General features: G+C 42.4%; 1 protein-coding gene across 1 annotated transcript; it reads left to right on the forward strand.

Moving 5' to 3' along the window:
• Positions 1-276: 276 nt before the first annotated feature.
• Positions 277-24,303, forward strand: akt1 (AKT serine/threonine kinase 1). The gene is made up of 14 exons (XM_088400488.1): positions 277-477; positions 5,785-5,936; positions 13,401-13,529; positions 14,988-15,099; positions 15,366-15,492; positions 15,982-16,113; positions 16,238-16,303; positions 16,682-16,750; positions 16,863-16,988; positions 17,622-17,750; positions 20,600-20,814; positions 21,013-21,100; positions 21,208-21,310; positions 21,966-24,303. Exons 2-14 carry the CDS (start codon positions 5,891-5,893, stop codon positions 22,043-22,045), a joined length of 1,422 nt encoding a protein of 473 aa, XP_088256614.1. The 5' UTR covers positions 277-477; positions 5,785-5,890; the 3' UTR covers positions 22,046-24,303.
• The last annotated feature ends 775 nt before the right edge of the window (positions 24,304-25,078 follow it).

Genomic DNA, 25,078 nt, shown 5'->3' on the forward strand with positions numbered 1-25,078 from the left:
CATGCGTCTGCAGTTTTCTACTTTCACGTAAGTAAAAGAGTCGAATCAGTAGTTGTACACAAGAAAAACATATTCCCTCTTCCATAATTATGATTGTGTAGTGCAGGGGGCAACGTTCATTCTTTATGCCGAAGCTAATTATTGTGCAAACTGCAGTCCCACACGGAGGACGTCAAAGTTCATCAAGGCCACACACGGACGCCAGAAGCCCCTCAGCCCCTCTAAATAAACTGCCTCCCCCTCCAATGGGACCGATGGCGCTGTTTGCTGGTGATCCATCGGCGCTAGGACCCGGCACGGCAGACTGCCACAGAGGCATTGCAGACAGCGAGTTTGGGAGGTGTAGTGGAAGAAAGGCAAGAGAAACGGAGTAAATGAGAGCACTTTTGTCCAGATTGTTCAAGGACTTATCAACTTAAAATCCCGCTGAATCAGCTCACTAGAATGAGACGGACACATTGTTGAATTCCTGTCCAGGTAAATGTCCGCGTTTCGTTCGCATGGTTAACTACAAGAGGTCGACAGCTAGTCAGGGTATGTCCCCATTGTACTTAGATGGGATGCGGTTATTCTCACCCGAGCTGCCCTGCTAGGCCCCAAATCCTCTCTGTCGCTTAATGCAAGCCTAAAATATGCTACTTTCCCGACACCCGATGGCTGTAAAAGTTACTTTGAAGTGACGGAGAAACGCGAGATTCGAAAACGAACTGTGCCGTAAGGGTGTACTGTATTTTCCACAAGCAACATGAACGTCTCTTCAGATGTTTGCTTTCTGTCAATGAGCACTTTTTCAGACGTAGCCCTCGGGCCCTCTTAGTTGAAACTTTAATCTTCTACGTTCAAATGCTGCTTTTGTAGTACTTTTATGGCCCACGAGGGAAAATTAAGAAGATCAATGAGAGCGGCCCATTCATTGTTAGGAACACTGTTTACGCTTTGCACTGTACGGGCCATTAGCTTTCTTAGCTTGTTGCTGCTCTGTTCCAACACCCACTTTTAAGATCGCGCTCCTTTTTACTTGCAAAACAATGTGCTGGCACTCAACTTATTGCCAGGGCTCTCCCAAAACAGGCCGTGTTTGTGTTGTTTTGCCTCATTATCTTAACTTCTAATCAGCACGTAGGAAGTGTTGACACCGTGTAGCCCCGCCTCACGGGTATTTACTGAGAATGCTTCAATGTTATTGCGTTCAAAGGTTTGAAAAGTGTTGGGATTTTGGATTATTTGCTTTTAAGTGGGGCAGCACGGTGGAGCACATTTTGCACATCCGCCTCACAATTCAGAGTTAGATTCCATCTCCGGCCCTTCCTGTGTGGAGTTTGCATGTTCTCCCCGTGCCTGCGTGGGTTTCTCCACTCCCCAAAAACATGATGGTAGGGTGGCAACCGGTTCAGGGTGTCCCCTGCCTACTGAGATAGGCTCCAGCACGCCCGCGACCCCCGTGGGGTCAAGCGGTACAGAAAATGGATGGATGAATGCTTTTAAGTGCTCGCCTATTTGACTGTGTTGTGGACAGTTTTGATGAATTTGCTTCTCTTTTTGCTTTTTTCTCGATGCCTTTTAAGTGCTGGAGTCATTTGGAATGTGTTTAGATGTTTTGGTCCAAAAACATAGCAGTAATGTAAAGCATGTGATGGTATTGTCAGTGTAAAGTTTCAATGACTAACACTTACTTTCCCATTTGCCTTCTCAGAGTACAATGTCCCCAGGCATGTTATACCCTTTCACGCCTTTATGTCAAAATGTTTTTGCCGGTCATGAGAAGACGTCTATCTACTGTGTGTGCACATGGGGCCTTGCCATATGACCAGCCGAAGACTCAACACACCGGCGTAATGATCCAGCCGGTGACTGCTCGGCGCTGCCTGTTCTATTTCGAAGATATCAGCCGCCTCCCACCCAATCCCAGTGCTCTGACGCAAATGTGCCATCAGGCGCATGCAGAATCTGTGGAATGCTGTTAGAAATTTTGTCCCTGTGCACAGTCAGACGTATTGTGCCCCATTGCGCCACAGGAGTTGAGACCTTATCTCTGACAAGGATACGCTTCTCACAATAATTGCCCACTGTTGGTGTCACATGAGCGTACCCTTCTTTGGATTGTGATGGCTCTCTGAGAACATGGCAGCCCGAGACACTGATAGCTGTTATTCTATTGATCTTGCTCACATTTACAACCAGTTTAGGAATAATGAATGTTGAATCTTAAAATAGTTTTTTCAAGCTGAGAAAATACCAAGATGTGCAAAACGCATGTAGGCAAAAGGTGCTTACTTTGAAGAATTTCAATAATAAAACATAAAAGTTTGACTCGTACTGTATGTACTGGGTACAACAGTGGCTCTTAATGAGATACTTTACTTATTTTGCCATTTTCAGCGATAAAAATGTCATATTTTATTTATAATTAATTTGGTAACTTCATTATTTTTCATGTATAACTAATATCTTTAAAAACTAATTTTGCCACCTGAAAATGACATCAGAAAATATTTGAACCGCGATTGGTCGTTATCTTAGCTTGAAGCGACTGTGATGTCATTTTCAGTACATGAAATTGTACACGAAAAATAATGTCAAATAAATTATTGACAAAATATTTTTTCTCCTAAAAATGGCTAAATCAATTAAGTATGCCTTTAAACTCGTTGTAGGCACTGAACCACATTTTGTTCAAAGAGTAAACAATAACAACGAATCATAAATTTCACTCAAAAAGCAGAAAAACCTAAATTGAATTCAAACCAATGTAGCTTTTGCTGTTCCCTTACAGAGATAAATTTAGGAATCCTCGTCTTGACCTCGGCAAGCGCCACTCTCCCAATATCATTTTTGTAACCAAGTCATTTCTACATTTCTATCGCAATCGTCCTCAAAGGATTGCTTGCAAAAATACGCTGTAACAAACATTATCTCAAAAGCCTTTTTGATTTGGTGACACCAAAGGGCTGTTGGAGGGGAGTCTCTTCACATAATGTGTCAACATTCTTCTGTTTTCAGTGTACATTCCATTCTGTCCAGCCATATTGTACTGAGCGGCCAGGACTGAGATGTGTGTATGACTTTTGTCACTCTGCTACTACCCTTCACAACTTCGGCTTTAGATCTTAAACCGCAAGTAATTGTTATTGTCTCTAAAGTATTTTCAAGGAACTTCAATGAGGAACTAAGCACTCTCTATTTGACCAACCATTGCAGTTGTCACAGTAGGAGATCCATTTCCCATGACCAAGTGTTCATGCTAGATGGTCTCACTTCAAATGTTGTAAATACTTGAGTAAAAGCGTATTCGTTTTGTAACCGTAAACCAGGCGCCGACTCTTGCCCGCCTCAGCATGAGCAGAAAATAGAGCATAAACAAGCTTACGAGCATTGATCTGCGATGAAGGAAGTAGTGTGGTGGGGTTGGCCCGAATTTCCTCCTTCTGCCGTAAACACTTGTGACTGTCCTCGCTAGTGTGTGTGTGTGTGTGTGTGTGTGTGTCTGGGGGATCTTCGCTTCATGACACTGATTTGCATTGAATGAGCTGGCCCCCAGAGCTGGTGCCAGAAAGATGAATGATTAAAAGCCGCAGTGACAGTAAGGCAGGCAGGCGGTGGCGGCGCAGAGGCCTGAGGACCATGTGACCCGCTGTCAGGGTACTGGGTTCATTCAGTGGCTGCTGGCTGCAGCCCTGGCAGCAGCCCAGCTTTCTCCACACAGGCCGCAGTAGCAACAGGTCGCTCCCATTAAAACAGCAGCGCTCTGTTGTGGCTCCAGAGCTGCTCTTGTGCATGTGTTGCTTTTTCGGCTGCGGCGTACGCACCCCGGTTTGTTTGTCTGAAGTATCCCAATGTTTATATATAATATGTGAGCGCTTGTCACACTGTGTACACACAGAGATGCCAAAGGGTGCCAATAGCCTGGAGTTTAAATTGTATCTATTGTTTAAATTTTTTTTTCATACTTAAAATAAGCTATGTGACAAGATTTCTTGAAAACGACAATCGGTTCAAATGCAAACAGCTAACTCAACCAAAATTCAGGTTAAATCTAATTTTTGGAACTTGTGTTTAAGTGTGTTTAAGGTTACGTGGCCAATCAGCAGGTTTAATGTATCACAATTAAAACTAAAAAGCAAAGAGAATGTGAATTGTAGGACACTTTTATTTTGGACATTTCTTGGGCATAGGTTCTTATCTTGAATACTCACTGGGCCTTTTCCCAATTGTAAAAGAAACTTTCCAAATACATCTGTAACTTTTCATTTGCACACCCTGCCACGTCCCAGTCCAAGGTGTCTCACGACCCCGTACTGGTCCACAGCTCAGTGGTTGGAGACCACTGCACTAAAAGTGGACTTGAATAGCGCACAATAAATATTATTCATTAGAAAATGCATGTGAGTAGTAGAATTCGGATTGCACTTTAGTAATCGATTGTTTTCTATTTCATGTATTTGTTTTGAAGGATTTTTTTTAATTGGATTGTTTTTAAAACAAAACTTAACATCCTGCCCATTTGTCACATTGCAAGATCTCGCCACGGTTTGTTAGGACACAAATTCACTGCAATTACCAATAACAGTAAAAAAAATAATAAAAATACCCCCCAAAGTTTTTTTGCTCATTGATAGAAGTAAGGGCAACAACAACAAGAGCAGTAAAAGGTGTGTTTATCACCACACTCGGTGAGAGATTTATTTGAGCCAGGCGCAATAGTGATATGACTCGGAGTCTGTCAATAGTCACATCCACTTCCTGTTATTGTTCCTGGCAGTAGGCTGGCTGAGACCACTCACACAGAGCTCTTTTGATGGATTTACTCTGATAGAGCGGCGGCAGACAAATTGATTTCAGTGGAAGGGCAGAGATCGCCTGGTGCAGTGTGTGACATTTGTGTGAACAAGTGGGGAAATTGATCCCTTCTTTTTCTCCTGTCCTGTGTTCAAAGCTGTATTTACAAGAGGTAAATTGAGGGAAAGGTCAAGTGGTTTGTCATGATAGCCTCCTGGTTTTGAATATTTGCAGTTGTTGGACATGGGGAAAGTGTGTTGGAATCGTTGCTTCATTTATGTATTTAACAATCACCGCACAAATCATTTAGTACACCTAGATAATTTAAAAAAATCCAAAAACATAATAAAGGCCTACTGATTAATCTGATATGGCTTTACAAAGTGATGCATTTGTTTTGAATATCATTAGGTTATGCATGTGTTCCTAATTTTACGGCGAGTGAATGTGGCGTACATACCTGCTGTCTAAAATGATGAAGTCATTCTTGAGTGTGAGAAGGTTAGACCTCTACTATTACCTGATAGCATACGGAAGTTTGCACTGCACTTAGCGGAGTAACTGCGTCATACGCATCAGCTACTTTGGCTGTTTTTCTGGATGAGATCCAGCAATATTTCTGCGTGCTTGCGCCACAAGACAAACACGAGTAAAAACAACAACTCTCACAGATATGGCAGGTAAAAGTTGTTTACATTCTTAGAAGGTTGGAGCCAACATAGTAAACCTCTGCGATTCATTATTCTTCAGTCACCCTTTGTTAGTATTCAGCTCTTGCTGTCAAATGTTTATGAATGAAAAATAAAACGGCACATTCTGTCGAGGAGGGTTGTGCTTTTTTAAATGTATGATTAAGATTATGAACACAGAAGTAATGATTTTTTACTGCCTGAATCATTAGGCCTCCATTGCTTCTCTCCTTAGTTGACCTGAAAGTTAATATTCAAGTGGAAAAAAAATGGTCCACCACAATATAGGGCTAATTTTTTACCTTTTTCCAACTAATAGATAACCACAGGCCTCGTGTTCTGGGGTTGGGTAAGCGCAGAGATCTTTGGAAAAAATAAGTGACTCTCCCTTTGGAAATCCTGGCTCCTCTACCCTGTCCACCAACATGACCAATGTGGTGATCGTCAAGGAGGGATGGCTGCATAAAAGAGGTACGGTTACAATCTTTAAAATACACTATATATGCTGACAATGTTTTTTTTCTTATACTTCATCTCTTCTACTTGTGTTCCACTTTGCAAAATGAGTTTGTTTAAGATGCCAGATGTTATGCTTCGGAAATATCCTGTGATGATAATCTTCAGCTGATAGCACTTATACAGCAGCTCCAGTTGTGAAATATTGCACAGTTATCATCACCACATTCATTAAAATCTGTACAAAAGCATGCAAATCTTGGATATAAAATAAAAACCAAGTAGCAGTCATATTGCACATTACAATCTAAATAGAGGCACCTGATTCGCTGTCATGACCGCTTTGTTGTGAATTTTTACCTCAACTTAGCTAACTAATTGTCAAATAAGTCGTAGGATTAAAAGCATTTTACGTCAAATATTTCCAGAAAATGTCAAATAGCCATGGAGTCCATTTGGCTGCATGGCAGGGCTCTGACACAGCTGTGTGGTGTGGCGGGTGTTAGTCCTGTTGTTTGGATGAAGCGGCATTCCTCACATACCTGCTGACTTTGAGTGCTTTATGCGTGCACACTATCTCAGCCCACAGCCATCCCTCAAGAGTCCACCACCACTACCACCACCACAGGCTACAGTAAATGTGATAAGCAAACTGTTTCAGACCACTGATGACTTTTAAGGCCCGAGGGCCAGGAGGATCTGGGCTTTTCTTGAAAAGAGCTGAACCTGTGGCTCGGAAATGAGATGATGAAGTTAGTCATAATGAAAGTATATATAAAAAAAAGATGATTATTTAGATAATGAGGAAATGATTATCGTAGCACTTTTGTTGAACTTTGTAAAAAGAGAACAGGAACATCCTTTTCGCTGAAGAGAACCTATTGATTGTAAAATATCACAACTGTCTTTTGGTTTCTCTGCCCTTGTCCATACTTGGCTAATTGCTCCACACATTCAGGAGCACAGATATGATCAAAAAGATTGGTAAAAATGTAACTAAAACAGCCGTGAAATAGTGACTAGTAAAGCAACAGTCATGCTGAGTTGCGGAAAATGTGCTCATACACTCAGGAACGATCAGGTTCAAGCTGTGACGGCCGTCTACTTGTGACATTAAACAAACAACCTTTCAGGAACAGTGAGTTGGCGGACTGTCACAGTTGAGCAGCTGTGCCCTATGAAATGTCACCCAGAACCTTTTTGCCTTTTGATCGGAGGACATCCGCCTGACTTCTCGACAGCAAGGCTTTTTGTGTCACGTCACTGTCATGCAATCTTTGCCCCAGAGCCACCGCACAGAAGGTGAACCTGTAGTAGCCACGTCTCGCTGTCCATCATTGCGCCTCCCAGGTAGCACCTTGAACGGGGTGACTGGGGTGGTGCCACCCAGTTACATCCCAACTCCATGTAAAGTTCGCTTTTCCCTCATTCGAATGTCTGCGCAATGCAAATTCTAACCCTTCACAAACATTTTGTTTGTTCCGTGGACTTGGTCTGACTTCAAATACTTTGTTAAAGCTTTTCCTTGGAATGGTTTGGAGCAGTCTGTTCCCGCATGACTGTGCTCCATGCATACTTGGATGAGTTTAATGTGGAACAATTTCATCAGACCACCTTGGACTTGTCGACTTGTTTTCGCAGCGTCAGGGACCGCTGACGTCACAAATGTTCTTTAGATTTACTTCAAAATCGCAAAGTCTTGAGAGAGTGGAGACTGGAGACTGGGGGTGGAGCAACAGCTTTTTTTTGCATCTATATTCATTCGTCTGGCCATCCAGTCATCTTCTTCCGCTTATCTGGGGGTCGGATCGTGAGCCTCTCTTTTAGCCACTTCGTTCAGGAGGATCCCGGGGCTTTCCCGGGCCAAAAGGGAGACACAAGTCTCTTCAATCCATCTCGGGTTGTCCTCCCCTGATCAGAGCCACGAGCCACATATGGCTAGTTTGTTCCTCAAAAGTAGTTAATCAATAATTAACGTTCCAGATTCTCAGCCATGCTTGATTCCTTCCTTCTATTCCTTCCGCCTTCCTACTTTCTTAAGTGGTAAATTTTTTTTTCACTTCTTTCTGTATCTGTTCTGGAAGGACAGTTGTGAAATGCCGTTATCAGAGTGAAAGAATCATTCGTATTTACTTTATGTATTTATATATTTAGAGGGCCTATTGCCCTTTAAATGTGCCTGCAAAGTGGAGGAGACTGTTATTCCCTTTAGCAAGTGTGTTTTTCTGAAGTTCCTGTCAAAGGCAGAGCATCGTCCAACATCAAAGAGGCAGATTGTGGCTTCCCCTAGTTTCCAGGGAAGTGCTCCGGCCAAGAACTCAGTGAAGCTCAACAGAACAGCGCTTGCCTGTCCTCTTCTTTTCCCTGGCCCTTGTGTGTTTGACTCATTTGCTCCTTGACAAGTATAAAGAGCCCGGCCCGCTTCGTTAGACTAACGAAGGCTAAGACGACTATTGGAATTGAGTAGCAGGCTCTGCTAATGGGAGGGGAACATCGAGATGGGACTTAGCGTTAGATATTGTGAGGGAAAGATAGAGGGGCTGACAAAATTTAAATAGTCTAATGTCCCCACAAATAGATTCATAGATGATGCAGGGTCCGCCAGCAGAGGGTGTTACACCGGGAAGCCAGAACTTTCTTGCCGCCGGCATGGACCCCCTACTCTTTGTGATAGGAAGCAGTCGTCCTGCTAAATGTGGTGGAGAGAAGTAAATTACTGGGCTACAGCTGTCTGCTGGCTGCTTTGCATCACGGGGGGGACCAGGAGGCTGAGGGAGGTGGCAGCTACACTGCTTACTTTGCCGTGCAGAGTCCGCCTGCTTGCCTTTATCACCAGGTTCAACGGAAATTCGTTTCCTAACATTTTTACTACTGCAGGGATGCATGATCGAACATCACATGACCAAACCCGGAAAATAGGTGAGCCGTGATTGGCCATTACCTGAGCCTTCAGCACGTGATGTCATTTTTAGTTGACAGTAAGTGGCAAAACGCCTTTTTAAATTTATTGAATGTACATAAAAATAAGGAAATTAGCAAATTACTTATAAACCAAATACCAACCTTTTACTGCCAGTAAGTACACTATCCCTTTAAAGCAAACACAGGACCCGGCCAAACTCTCCATCTTATATCAACACCACTACTTCTCATTCCTATATGTACTTTGCCTGCCCACTTCTGCAAAAATCCTCCAAGTCTGTCCCCACTTCCAGATCTCCACTACTCTGTTGCTAAGATTATGACCCTGCTGACAACAGTCCTATGGTGAAAGTGGCTACAGACCAGAACTCTGTCTCCAACATCAATCACATCACTGGCACCAGATTTTGAAATGTTTGCTCTGTGCTGAATAACGGTGATGCTCCGTTGTTTGTTTGTCTTGCACCCTGGTCATTAGGCACTAATAAGCTTAAAAATGTTTTTACTTGTTTGGCATGCAGTTACCGGGTTAGTTGAACCGTATCCAAAGACTGCTTATTTACCCGGAGGAAGGGGGCAACTCTCAACCCTCGTGTGGCAGTTGGGACTACCCACAGTCTCTATGGTAATCAGCAGGTGTCACTCACCACAGAGAAGAAGCGAGGGCTTTCTTATGAGCGTGAGAAAGAGGGACAGCCTCCCTCGAGCCCCCACCCTGCTTCCTTCCTTTTTTATCCTGTTGGGGTAGCAGCGGCAACCACAGTGACGGAGCGAAAGAAGGGTAAAAGGAGGGGATAGAGACGGCTACATAGAGACAGGGGTGGCCCTTCCCTGCAACCTGCTGATACTGCTGCCAAAGCCCTGGCATTCAAGTGCCACATCCAGCTGCATGGGAGCAGGAAGAACCAACAAAGTGGTTTCAGTAAGCAGGATGTGAAAAGTCTGTAAAGAGAATGGAGAAGAGTAAAAACCTGTGGCGGAAGGGTGTTCTTGCAATGCGGGAGGCCCAACTCACAGCTCTGTGCCCGGTGCATACGAGAGTCGCTTATAGTGACCCCTGGCATCAGGAAGACCTCTTCTCCTCTGGAAGCAGACCGCTTGCGACTCATTGAGATGCAGGGCACTTGGTGGCAGGCTGCAGCTGCAGCCGACAGGCAGAACACGGCAGAAAAGGGCTGAGGGGATGGAGGGGTGGCGAGGGCTGAGGAGGGGACAACAAAAGGCACCAACCCCCCTCTTCCAACGCTATGGAGTTTAAATTCTCTAATCCTCCACCTCCCCCTCTCCCATCACCTCATCCGATTCTCACCACTCACAAACACACACACACTGTTCAGTTCAGTAGTTAGCACTGGCTCCCTTCCTCGCATCGCCAAGCCATGAATGGCCCGGCCCCGGACAAAGACCAACAGCAGCCCCATCAGGAAGTCCGACCTCTGGGTGTGGGGACCCGGAGACGGATTTTGTCTGATGCTCCCTGGTTCCTCTCACTGTGCATTCACTCGGTCGCAGTTTGTATCTATGGAGAGGACCTTGGATATTTTTGGAGGTTCCTAACATCAGTTGAAGGGATGCTATGGCTGCCTGATTTTTTTATTCTTACAATATATCACAGATAGGACAATTTGCCCCGATGTGCACCAGTGACTAAACTGGTTCTTGTCCTGTCTACCTTGGCATGATCAGGTTTGGGGTATAGAGGGGCGTGTCAGTGGCAGGTTGTGGCTGCCGTACAGCAGTTGGCAAATAAAGATGAATTCTGTTTGTTTGGCAGTGGTTCTCTGTTCATTATTTTCCACTTTGCCCAGCGAGCATCCCCGACCTCAGCAGCTGCTTGTCATGTAAAGATACTCTATCAGTCCCTGACAGCTCTTCCTATAAACACACACAGAGTACACAAAGCTAATACACACTCTTCTCGCACTTGTACATATGCGGGGAACATATGTAGTGATCTGTCTCACTACTCTGCTCAGTTCTTTGCACACTATGAAGCTTTCACGCCCCCTCGACTTCAATCATCTTCTTCTGGCATCGACTCTGTCTTATTCTGTCGTACAACCAGTTTCATTGAGTAATGCTTTACTGGGAATGAGTGGGCTCTATCTTTTTATAGTTCAACTGTGTCACAACAGTTTCTCTCCAAGGCTTGTCACAAAGAGGTTGCTCAGTCTGCTCCCCAGTTTCCTGGATTGGAAGACTGTGATGATGAGCTAAAAGGAGAAGGCCCCACAATCTTGATTTTGCACCAAATTGCAAATAAGTATTGTCCTGTGTGATAGCTTAACCATCAGTCTCACTTTCTGTCATGCAATGATGACACAAGAGATGCACTGTATGTGGAAAGTAGAGTACAAGTGGAAGAGGAAGTCGTGTAAATAGGAAGCTCTCAAGGGTCATCTTTGTTGTTTAGGCAGACTGTGAAGCATTGGGGGGGGGGGGGGGTGCAGAATTGCACAGACACAAACTCAGACAACCAGATGAGACTACTTCCACTCTTGTCATGTGATCTGCTTTGTGGTCGGAAACAATGTGCCGTACCAGTATGTCATTGTGGCTATTATTTCACACAAAAATTAACCAATGAAATGGGCTTATAAGGGGTGGGGAATTTTTTTTTTTTAATAATTACAATGCATTATCGATTCAGCAACTTCCTCCTATAATTCAATCTCAGAAAATCCTCAATCGTAACAACATGGTGACATTTCCAAACAGCAGCAACCGAAAGCGGTTCAAGCACAAATGTCTTGAAAGTGCCATAAGTGCATCAGGACTAAGACTTACACAAGTAATGGTCAAGATTTTGATTTTGCCCCAATTTGCCCATTTATTTGAGTTGAGAAACACAAATTAGGGCTTACTAAAGATGTTCCACGTTATCTTTGTTTGTAATGATAGTGTCACATTATGACATGTCAGCATTGCGCACATACTGTCCTCAGTGTGGACTGGCATGGGTGTTAACTTTTGGGGAGGGGGGGGATATAGGTCAGCCAAAAACTGACCACAGAGTGAGACACCAGCTGGGGCCCCAATGATGGGACCAGGCCAAAGAAAGACAAATTGTGTGTGTGGTGAACAGCTGATACTCAAGTGACTTTATGCAGGCGTAGGCATTTTCGATTTGTTTGCACCTTGATGAAGTCAAACTGACAACCTTGTGATCGATTCATCCTCATCTTTAAAAAAAAAAAAAAAAAAGAGCTCAGGTTTGACGGATGACACCATGGATCTGAACTAAATGGGATACGTTTGGCGCAACTGTGCAGAAACCAGATGAAAAATGATGTTTTGTGTGATGATTAGAAATATGAGGCATCTGCTGCGGATTGAAGGCAAAAGTATATTGGACTGCGGGGCAGATGTTTTGTCTTCAGGCCAACACCTTCTCAACAAGTCTTGACAGCTCATTTAGAGAGTGCTTCACCTCGTATCCGGTCAACTCTGCCAGAATGTCCATACTTTACTTAAGTGTCCCTTTCCTTTGCGTCTCATCCCGGAAATCTCGTTGGACTTAATCCCACTAGGGTTTCTTGATTTTGTCATTCTGTGGTCCAAATAAATGCAACGCAGAAAGAGGAAGTTAGTTATTTTAAGATGTCAAAACAATAAATCTGAAAAAGTGAAATGTTATGATTGATAAGTCAATGATAATTAGTTTTTCATTTTCAATTATTTTAAATGATTATTCCAAAAATTGCGATATGACTAGTGACTATGTAAAAGTGATTCCTTATCAGTTTTAGGTGTTGCGGAAAGGGCGACAGAAACTTATATTGACAGATACCCAATGATGATGAGTCGAGTCTCTGGCTCGGTCGCACACACGCACATGCAAACGCACAACCATACTCACACACTTCTGTGTTAGAGGAAATGGGCCAATTAAGGACAGCTTGCTACAACTCTGCATGGGGCTAATATGTGTCTCCATAATTAAAAATGAATTACTCTTTTCCTTTATAAATATTCAAGTCCCCGCTGCATCATGTGCCGCTGTCTTGCTATAAGCTAGTTTCCCCCCATATGCACAACATCTGGCGCAGCATTTCCTGAAGCGTCACCAGAATAAATTAAATTTTGTTGGAGATTGACACGCATGACTTGAAGTTATGGATGTTGTCTTTAACATGAGGCGGGGTTTTTGTAAATGTATTGCAAAACCGCAGAAACAATAGACAGACAAAGGATATATTATAGTCAGATGTGCCTTTAAAATATTCAAAGGCTCAGCGACGTGACTTTTCTGTGAAGGAGACAGACGGACAGAGCAAAAGGTCCTGACTTGTATGACAAACCATTTGTCCTGCAGCTGACCTACAGTAGAAAAAAGATGGCCGTTTTGAACACTAGAACAGCATAGTAATGACCACATTGCAGGAAAAAGGTTCCACCTTGGGGAATTTAACAAAAAAAGAGAGGACAATGCAGTATTGCTTAGAATGACCGCAGAATACATTCCCGAACAATATACTGCAGATTGTGCTTGTCCAATCGTTTCTGTATTATTTTGTCATCAAGTGTAATTTCGATGCATATTTTCTCTCATATCAGGAGAATACATCAAGACCTGGAGGCCAAGGTATTTTCTTCTGAAGAGCGATGGTACATTCATTGGCTACAAAGAGCGGCCGCAAGATGTCGACCAGTTGGAAACTCCCTTAAATAACTTCTCCGTAGCACGTGAGTATCTGCTTTCGAAGCAGCCACTGCATTTTTTCCCCCTCAGAATTCCTGCCAGCTTGTTTTCTCCATACTTGTGCTGGTGTAGCAGTTACAGTATGTTCATAAATAATCACAACAGATGAAAGAGTAATTTTTTTTTGGTCTTACTTTAAATGAGTATGAGATTGCAATATAATAGTGGCGTGTGTCTGAGTTTATATAAAAAAATTTTTTTTTTTTATATATAAAAAAACCCAATTATTTTTATTTTATTTATTTTAGTCAGTTGTTTTGGGAAAAAGTTCATACTGAATTCACAAAGTTGAACCGGGGTTTCTGGGCTTCTCTGAGATGTCACCAATTATTAAAGCATGAAATAATGAATATATTGAAAAAATATTAGAAAAAGAAATATACAAAAATAAAAAATAATACAAATATAATATTTTTTTATCTGTTCAGGAATGCAAGTAAAAGAAACTATCTTTTATATTTTAATCAAGACATACTATGCTGTACCATTATTTTTTATTTAGGAAAAAAAAACTGTTATTGTGTCTTCTTTTTGTTTTGAACTTGTGTAATTGGTTCCTGGCATTAATCCATTTCCTCCATGCATCTTCTGCGGTACTGTGCACAAATACTGAAAGCTGCCCAGCACAATTCATCTTCAAAAAGTTGCTGTGTTCAATTCACTCTTCCAATGACTAAACTCTGCAATTAGACAGCCCACTGTTAGTTGAAATGTTTCCTCTCAGACACTTTTGAGTTATCGTGGCTATTAGCCGCCTGACTTCTATTAATCTGCTCCGAGGCGCTGCCGCCATCAGCGGTCGCTTCGCTTTTCTGAGACCACGGCGCAGAGGACACGTGGCGCGTCGCTGGCGACAAGGGCGCAGCAGCTGGATTGTGTTCCAACCCTTGTAGAGCCATGTTGCGGTCTCAGTGGTGGTCCACTCTGCCGTCCTCCATCCATCACATTGAGGGCATTTTGTGTCACATTCCAACACATATGCTGACATTTTTCATTTGGCAGCAGATGTTAATGCAAAAGAGGATCAGAAGGAAATCTCTGCTTCCTGAATACACTTATTATTACATTATTCAAAACTGAAATTACAAATTACACCAGACACTGCAGAGAAAATCATTATCATGTTTTTCACAACATCAGCCACACTTCTTATTTATTTTTTTATATTTCACGGATTGTGTTTGACCTTCACTTTATTGTCTTTGTTTTTTCTATGGCAGCATATATTATTGATTCACTGCTTCAAGTTAATTACCAGAGGTGTTTTCCTCTACCTCAGTACTGTTACTTTCCAAATTAGACAAAACTGTGATTTTTTTTGGGGGGGGGGAACGATAAAGACAAATGCCTACAAATATGAGTCTTTCTTTTCCCTTTTCATGGCCAACACTGGCCCTTCTCTTTGTCTCGCTTTTCCAACTCCTGCCTCATGTTATGCCCAGAATGCCAGCTGATGAAGACAGAACGACCTAAGCCCAATACATTTATCATCCGCTGCCTGCAGTGGACCACTGTCATCGAGCGCACCTTCCACGTTGAGACCCCTGAGGAGAGGCGAGTGAAAAGCGTTCTCGGCTAACAGAGAAGCAAAAGACAAATTGTGTACATACAGGGTACATGTCCCTGGTGAAAAAACAACAACCAAAGTATTTTTGTTTTACTATGAAGTATTGAAAATGCATTTAATCATAGTTACGCATCCACCCAAGGTCCACTTGTCAGAACTTGTACTTGAAATTGCGCTCCTCTTGATAAAATGCCAATTATGTGATCCGACTGCTTTGGTAAACAGCGTGATGTATTCTTTTTGCTGCCTTTAGGGAAGAATGGACAAAAGCCATCCAAACAGTGGCAGAAGGGCTGCAGAAGCAAGAAGAAGAGATGATGGACTCCTCCCCAGACCCCATGGATATGGAGGTCTACCTGACCAAACCCAGACAAAAAGTGGTGTGTCTGCCGTTTTATGTTGGCACATCTCAGTGTCCATTAGCATTCTGATTTATTTCAGCACACAGAAATCAGCCCTCGTTCTTATGCCATTGATAGTCTCCTTTATTGCACCTTGCGCTCTACTCACAACTTCATCTAACTTTCTTTCTGCACTTGTCAGCTTCATTGAGTCTCTCAACATCAGCCTTGGGTGGCTTAGCACAAGATAGCATGTCCAACAGCCTTGCCAGACCCCCTCCCTCTCCCTTGCGTGTGTCATGACAAAAAGGTCCAAGGCCATCGGATTCAATGTCCCTCACCAAAGCATTTCTAACGTTCTCTTGAGTAAAAGGGTCAAAGGTTAACTGAGACTAAACCAGGAAAATGCATAGTGGTTGAAATAGTGCCTTGAATGTAACTTTTCTGCAGGTGGGATTGTATGTCTTGTCTAGTTTTGAGTATAAGTTTGTTTGTAATCAGATGCCACTCTGTCTTCTGACTCTCCAGACTATGCACGATTTTGAATACCTCAAACTCCTGGGAAAAGGCACTTTTGGCAAAGTTATTCTGGTCAAGGAGAAAGCCACGGGACGCTACTATGCCATGAAGATCCTGAAAAAGGAGGTGATCGTGGCAAAAGTGAGTGGTTGCCAGTAAGATAGCAAAGCAGAGAAAAGACTGGGGGGGAGAACACGGGAGCAATGACTTGATACCAAACCTTTGTGGGAGTTGCACAAATGCTCTTTGTGGATTCTTTTTCCAGGATGAAGTGGCGCACACACTCACAGAAAACAGAGTCCTCCAGAATTCAAAGCACCCCTTCTTGACTGTAAGGAAGCCCTTTATATACTTCAAGTAAACTTATTTTCCTTGATTAAGAGCCTTGATTTTCAATTCTATTTAGTCTAGCAGCATCTAAGCTGCAGGCGTTTTGTATTTTGCGTATAGAACAGCTAATAAAGTGAAGTCCATGTAATTGACCATACATAAGATCCATTGTTTTGATCATTTGTAGAATTTTTTCAGTGTAATATTTATATATGAAGATCGTAAATTCTATTTTATTCATAGCACACTGCAGAAAGGTTTAACGTTTTTCGCTAATTGGACTTTGGGCTCATGTCACACGACAGGACCATGTTTTACATTTACTTACATTTTACATCCAGGTATTTGTTATGAATTGTGACTTATTTTCCCTCGACAGGGGCTGAAATACTCTTTCCAAACACATGACCGCCTTTGCTTTGTCATGGAATATGCCAACGGTGGTGAGGTAAACTATTTTTATATAATTTCCTGCATTGATAAGGATTTATTAGTTGGTATTTTCCTTTGGATTAACAGAACACTCTATCTCCTTTCAATCTGTTTGGTTTCCCCCTCAGCTTTTCTTCCACCTTTCAAGGGATCGGGTATTCTCAGAGGAGCGTGCTCGCTTCTATGGTGCAGAGATTGTCTCTGCGCTTGACTACCTGCACGCCGAAAGAAACGTGGTCTACCGAGATCTAAAGGTAGAGGTTGATACTCGTCCATCATTGCATCTCAAGTCTTTTTTAGTGATCTATATTCGGAAGGAACTGATCACAGGTTGAAATATAAACATGAGAGATGTTTTTATAGACCTCTGAATGTTTTAGCAGCAAGCATCGGCCGCTGATAGACCAGCCCGGTCAGCATAGCAATCTCACCCCCAATTCCCTGACTCTCTCTCTTGGGTTTATGAGGCTGTATCTCAGTCCGCTAAGCCGCTGTAGAAAATGCCAGTGTAGCAGGATTGGAAGATGTGCTGACTCGCCCCGGTGCTGCTGGACACGTGTGAGCTACAGCGGCCAGACTTAAATGAAGAATAAGGGAAGGCGCAAGCATGTGGAGATACTGAAAGGCCATGTTGTCTCACTTTACTATGGCCGAAGAATGTTCATTGGTTTAACATTTTATCGCACATTGCTATCCAGCAAGAATGCAGTTGGTATCGTAAAGCTGGAGGGATGCAAATTTTAAATCTTAAAAGACGGGAGAGAAAATAATTTGTGGGGTATAATGAACATACTGATCAATATCAACAAAAACAAACTCCTGTTTGTTCAGTGCACATAATATTTGAGAAGCATATGACTTTCTTGTGTGTGTCATATTCCCTGCAGTTGGAAAATCTGATGCTGGATAAAGATGGACACATCAAGATAACAGATTTTGGCCTCTGTAAGGAGGGGATCAAGGATGGTGCTACCATGAAGACTTTCTGTGGAACACCAGAGTATCTTGCACCTGAGGTAACCTAAATGTGTTTCCCTTTCTGAAAATAATGTATTTTTTTTAACAGATAAATGCTTTATATTTCCAAGATCCTACACTCATACCATTCAAGACACATTTTTATGATAGATAGATAGATAGATAGATAGATAGATAGATAGATAGATAGATAGATAGATAGATAGATAGATAGATAGATAGATAGATAGATAGATAGATAGATAGATAGATAGATAGATAGATAGATAGATAGATAGATAGATAGATAGATAGATAGATCTATACAAACTAAAAACAACACAAAACAGAACATACACCGTATTTCATTTAACTATATGTAAACAAGTGAAAAGAGGCACTTGTTTGATTAGGTTTGGTTCTGATTCCAAAAGTGTGTCTGGGTGGTATGTACTCCCGTATTTATTTTGAAGAAGCTGACACTTAGTTTTGAAGTAAGTTAGAAGTCAGCGCGTGCCACGCTGTCACGTGCAACCTGAGTAGATCCGAAACAAATTTGCAGCGTGTCGCTGGACATCAGTTGTTAAGAAGCATGTGGAAGAAAGGGCAGCTGTTCTGAAATGCCTTTCTAATCTCCATCTGAATTCTGTCCTTTAATGAGTGAGCGCGGCGTGTGCAAAGGGGCCTGCTCTCATATTTGCTGTCTGAGGAGAGGTGTGGCTAGTCCCGATTCCGTGCAGGTATGACAAGTGAGGCCCGGAACTTGATACCGTATTGTGAGTGTGGCTAGCGTTTATGTGAGAGGAAGAACACGAGCATTCGACGGGTGGTGTAAAAATGTTTCTGAGAAGTTATGTGCGTGTTGACGCAGTTGCCTTATCGTTGTTTTTAGCCCCCATTTGGAATTATCTTGCTGAGGGGGTGTCATTGGCCGAGAGCCCCTCAGGAAACGTGAGCTTCTGCCCCTGGAATAAGACCGTAATGGCTACAGCTGTTCTGCGGCATCAGGGGAGCCACAGCCTGACCTGGAAGGAACCAGTGTCAGTGTCCTCCTCTCTTCTTAATGCCATATAGGAACATCAGGAAGGTTGTTCTAAAGCTAGCCTAGAATATTGACTCTCTTTACACAAACCTGTTGTGTAAAATCAAATCCTGCAGAGCTTCACCTGTTCCTGCCAAGCTCCTCTTAGCCCCGCTCTCATCTCCGCTGAGGTGCCCAGCATATGACAGCTCCAGCCGAGAGCCAGGGAGACATCAGGGGCTGTTTCCAAGGCAACCGGGTCGCTGGCGAGCGTCTCTATGGAGTTCAGCTCAGGCAGTGTTACAGGTTGTTCTGCAGTAAACAATGACCTTGTTGTGTGAGCTGCACAGGAATGCCGAAACGTCTGGGAATATTCCATTCAGATCGGGAGCGAGGGGCGAGGGGGGGACTGCTGTCCTGAAAGAACTTCAGGGACAAATTCAATTGGTCTCTTTTATTATACTGTGGAAAGCCATCGAGGAACTAACTGGTTAAAAGATGACTTTCTTTATGGCGTTTTTGATCGGTTTGCATTTACTGTATATTCTTATCTATTTTTTTATATTTATTTATTCCTTAAGTCTGACTGGAGTCCTCCACTTTTGGTAAATAATGTCACGCTTGTGTAGACATGCTGTGAGAGTTCCAAAATATTTTTGTTTTCTTGTACCTCTGCCCTTCCTTTTTGCCACTTATTGGTGGAGTAATAGTGTTAGTCTGAGTCAGGGGCCCAAGCAGGCAGTCCTGGTTACGTATATGAGGGATGAGCTTGGCTCCTGCGCTCCTGGCAGCTTCACAGCTGTGGCACTCTTCTACATATATGGGGCAGCTGCGGGCCCAGCTGTCGCACGGTATGAATCACACGACAGCAAAGCTGGAAATAGAGACGGCCTAGTAATCCAAACCCCGCTCGGGCTTCGCGTTACCCCCCTCCTGCTCGTCCAGGCGTCCTCCACGGTGCTCGCAGACACATGTGTGCACGCACGCGGCAGTCTTGTTCCTTTTAGGGACACATGCGATCATCTGTTTTTCCAGGACACTCCTGGCCCGCGTGCTGCTGCGTCCATATCTAATTCTATTAAGCCACCCACATCCTTTAACTGAAGTTGCTATTCTTGGGTGTGAATTACCTACCATCGTGCTCCTTAAGCTTTAAAGAGGGACAGACTGTTCTCTCTCTTTTTTTTTTTCACCTTCAACATCCGCCTGGAGAGGTAGAATCCAGTACATGTCCCCAGAGGCCTTGGAACAACTGTGCTCCGCAGCACATTATTCATGCAACAGGTTGCACTCTTCAATGAGCACTCTGCCACTGGAGTTTGTCTCATTAATAGTTTCCTATGAGATAAAACAGTTTCCTTTTTTTTTTTTGCCGAGTGATACTCGCATGTGTGTACGTTGGCCCCAACTGTGTTTATCGCCTCATATTTGTTTATTCCAGCACCCCACACCCCTCGGCAACCTGTTGGTGTGTATGTGCGGAAAGGCCCTAGGGCGATTAAATATGCAGAGCTCCAGGGGAAACACTATCCTCCCTCCTAATATGAGATGTGAGTCAGGGTTGGCCCCGGCCTGTGTCCAAACCACAGGTCAGTGGGGAGAGCAGGTGATTTTGGTAGCACTTTAAGGAGTAACAGTTGCTCTTGGAATTTTTGCACTCATCGCCCACATCATTCGGCACACCAGTAAAACGCAAATATTTTGTTTACTTTATTCGGCAACTTGAGAGAGGTGACACATTAGCAAGACTTAGAAGGATGTGGCGCAGCTCTATAAAAAATCACAAACAAATGTGTATTGTAAAAATATTAGTTGTCTTACATTGAGTATTTTTGTATCCAGAATTGGACCATCTACTCATGTACAACTTTACTGTTAATCTCCAAGGTACTTGAGGACAACGACTATGGCCGTGCGGTGGACTGGTGGGGTCTTGGTGTGGTGATGTACGAGATGATGTGTGGCAGGCTGCCTTTCTACAACCAGGACCACGAGAAGCTGTTTGAGCTCATCCTCATGGAAGACATCCGCTTCCCACGGACACTCGGTCTAGAGGCACGCTCGCTGCTCTCTGGACTCCTCAAGAAGGACCCCATGCAGAGGTGTGGCATCATAGCGGCTGTTCAACTTGGGCAGATTTAGTTTATTATTATTTTTAGTTGTACAAGTCACTCACATTAATGTGGGAAATGTTTTTAAATGACTCACCATGGTGTTATTTCTTTAATATTTTTTTTGGGTTAATTTAACAAAGGTGTCTAGACTGATTTTTTTTTTTAACCATCCACTCATGCATCCAGGCTCGGTGGTGGTCCTGATGATGCCAAGGAAATCATGAAGCACAAGTTCTTCGCCGGGATTGAATGGCAAGACGTTTACGAGAAAAAAGTAAATTTCACACACACTTAATAAAAAACAAAAGCAGCGCTATAATTATAACTTTTCCCCAAAGTTAGTGTCCTCATTGACAATTTTCTACTCTTGACCTGAAACAGTTGGTCCCACCATTCAAGCCCCACGTTACCTCAGAGACCGACACGCGATATTTTGATGAGGAGTTTACTGCACAAACCATCACAATCACGCCACCTGGACAAGGTAATGCCAAATATTTTAATGTTCCTATGCTTGTTAAATGTAGTACGTCATTATGTTCAACACACGTTTTTCCCCTGAAACACTGTCCTGTTTTATTTCATTTTATTTTTTAATATACTTCCACATTGTTCCAGGATTGAGCCCTGACTTCATCCCACCCCCACTAAGCCGCTCATTAATAAAGAAACTATTATAAATCCTCTGAGCTCCCTTGAGACCAGTCTGCCCTCTCCTGGAGAGCCTGCAGAATGTCTTTGAAAAGTCCCCCATAGTGCATAATATCTATAGGCATTGGGAACAGTTTTATGAGGAAAAGTTAAATGAAATCATATTGCACCCTGCTTAAAAAAAAATTAAAAAAAAACCTAAACAAAAAAGAGATTATTACAGTGACAGCCAGTACTCGCATTACCGGTTATTGTATCCTCGGCTTGTTGAAACAACAGTAAATCCTCAAACCTGTAATTGGCACATGCCCAGTCCACACACAATAATCTGTCCCAACATTCCGAGTTATGCCTATTTCAAAATAAATGTCCTGTAAGAACAGCCAACCTCGGGAGTCCTCTTATTCTCTTCACAATCATTGTGTGTTTAAATGAATTGTTTGTCAATACACATTTAAAATGAATATCTGTTTTTCGTGCACCCCCAGACGACAGCATGGAGTCTTTCGACAGTGAGCGGAGACCCCACTTCCCCCAGTTCTCCTACTCCGCGAGTGGGGTGGCCTGACCGACACTTGCACATTCCTCAATCGTCCCTCTCAATCCCTTCCCTTTAAGCCGACTGCATCCTCCAAAAAGGGGCCCGCCGATTGTTCCTCACCTTACCGCGTTTACCCCCAAGTTGTGTGCTCAAGGAAGGAGCAAGGTCAAGCGCCAACACAGAGCTCTGTCTTTTTTTTTTTTTTTTTTTAATTAACACTACTTTTAATTTCCTGGCCATTTAGTGAGCAGGCATACACACACCAGCACATATGTTGCATAAATTAGGCCGAAAAAAGGGCTGGTATATTTTTTAAACCTGATTAAATGAATTAAATCATTTCCAGCAGAGATTCCAAATATGATGGAGCAAAGTTCTGTTGGTTATATGGTGTGTGTGTTGCTTGTCTCCTTTGCAAATCAAAACCAAAATTTTGACTTTTTTTTGTTGGGGGGGGGGGGGCTTCTAAAGTGAATGTAATGTTTGAAATAAATGATAGATCTTGCATGCATCCCTTGTTGTAAAAACCCTCATTGAATCTGGTAGATTGATAGAGTAAAGGTATGAGCATATAGTATGCAAAAAATGGCAAGGTTCTGGATACTGTTAACTCATTCACTGCCAGCCATTTTCAAAAAGAAGTGCCAGCTGTTTTAGAGAATTTTGCTTCATTTTTCAAGACACACAAAATGTTTAGTTTAGATACACACCGAATCTACCAAATGAAAAAGTAGATGCTTTAAGTCACCAGGAAAAGAAATCAACTATTATATTCACATTTTGTGATCGGCAGTAGAACAGAAAATGTTTTACAACATGACTAATTAACTTTGCGTGAAATCAAAACATGAAGCCGAAGCAATAATCTTTATATGGGTGTTCTTTTGATTTTTAAGACTCAACAGTGGTTTTATTCCATAAACCAACGTGTAGGAATCGCTTTTGATTGCAAAGTAATTACATTCTGTATTTAGCCATATACAGAATCACATGTCCATTCAGTGGCTGTCAACCTCATATCTGCAATTTCACATTTATCACAAAACATAATTTGCAAAATCAATATATATACTCTTTATCTGAGTGTAAAAATGCTTCAACTTGTGTGGGCGAGTGACGTCGTTATGTCCTTTGACTTGCAGTCAAACAGGGCTGATCTCAAATCAAAAATGGTGTATTGTTGCCATTTATTTGGTCAATAGGCCTCATCACCATTCTTCCCAACTTGGAATTCTCGGTAGAGCAGCATCGGATCTACTTACACCCCTCACCGTGAAAACAACATAAAAGATGTGAAAACACATCTTTGGCACTGACCTTTTGGATTCTTAAAGGCATGAAAACGCCTTTGGCACTGAGTGAGTTAAAGTCTCTTAATCCTAAATGTTTGCACACTGAGGTGTTTCTTGTTGGGATAAAATGAAATTGTCTTATTCGCTTTTGCCTTCCTTTCTCAAATCTCAATGCTGCGCAGCGAACACCTCCGGGTTTCCCTCTGATCCGGATCAGTCGGGCCCTCGCTGACCCCTCAGAACCTCTCCCCTCCTGTAGAGTTTTTCTCCTAGTAGAGTATTGGGTGTTTACCATCCAGTGCTTCCTCTGCAGCCTCAGTGAGGTCACTAGCACGATACATTTCTGTAGTAACACAAAGTGGGCTTCAGGGGAAAACACACCAAGAATAATCTTTCATGTGCTTATGGGAATTTGTGCCCGGTCACCTACTTCTTATTTATGAGACCAGCATTTAAATATCAAGTTTTAATGTGCCAATGAAATGCACCTTGTTGCCCCTCAATGATTGTATCTGCATTTTGTATTTGTGGTTGGAAAATACTAAATTAGCTTATTATATAATATTCAAATGTTGTGGAAGAATTAAAGCATTTTTAAAACGTGGCTGAAGCGAATCTGCGATCTTTGAGATCCAAACATGTATTCAAAGTTTGATTAGAGGTTTTCAATGTGGTTAAGATGACAGATAATCATTTTTCAAAAGTGCATTATGCCTTATTGAATGTAACGGTTTTTATGTTTTCACTTCAAAAACAAACTTTTTTTTGTTAAATATGATTGTTGCTTATTCCTATGCACACACCCATCTTGCTGTCACCTTCTGAAAAATAGGGAAATTCATTTTATATTTTGTTTTTTATTGCAACTTTTGTACCTGCCCTACCATATCCGCAAGATTGAGGACACCAGCTTTAGTAAACAAATAATATAAACTTTGTACACTGTTTTTAATTGTTTCTTTCAAACTGATGGAATAAAATGTCTTAATCCAGTTTGTAGAGTTTTTTTTTTTTACTGCTAATCTATGTCTATTTCCTCCAAAGAATTCTCATGATAAAAAAGTAGCTTTATACCCTATATTAGGGCAGAATCATTTATTCATCCTGTGTAATAAATTTAATTAGAAGTACTTCCCAATAATTAGAATACTGAAGAAAAGTTTGATTCCAAAAGTAAAACTTAGTTAATTACACATATTGGAAAATAACTTTCAGATGACCAACGCTTACCTATATTCTTCATTACAAATATTTCTGGAGAATTGGTGTTTACATTCAAGATATTTGTAATGGTGAATTTTGAGTTCGCATTACCTGTAAAATACATGTGAAAAAAAATCATTAAAATATTTCGCACTCTAAAGCGAGCTATGATCTTGACCTACAGACTTGATGTGGCTGACAAATGCACTCACAAAGGTTTCTGCCTGTGTCTTGGCCGAGTTCTCCATCTCAACAGGCTGCACTCAGGTCCTTGTCTGGGACTCTGCAGCTGCTCAGACACAGTCTCTGGAGCAGATGTTGACAGCCAGGCCTGTGGTCTGTCTTTGGCAAGATAGGATGTGCGGCACCAACATGACAAGCTTTGGCCCGGTGTGGCCCACCTCACCTCACTACCAGGCCTCACCTGCCTCCAACTGCATGGAGCGAATCCTTCCTGGCTGTGCCTCCAAGACTGAATGATACTAATGTTGTGACATGTGAAGAACCACATGCATGTATTGTTTTGGTAAATTCTGGATACAATACATCCTCAGTTACAGGAGGA

This window comes from Syngnathus floridae, chromosome 16, assembly GCF_059516105.1.
Source record: "Syngnathus floridae isolate MCC-2025c chromosome 16, RoL_Sflo_1.0, whole genome shotgun sequence".
NCBI lineage: Eukaryota > Metazoa > Chordata > Actinopteri > Syngnathiformes > Syngnathidae > Syngnathus > Syngnathus floridae.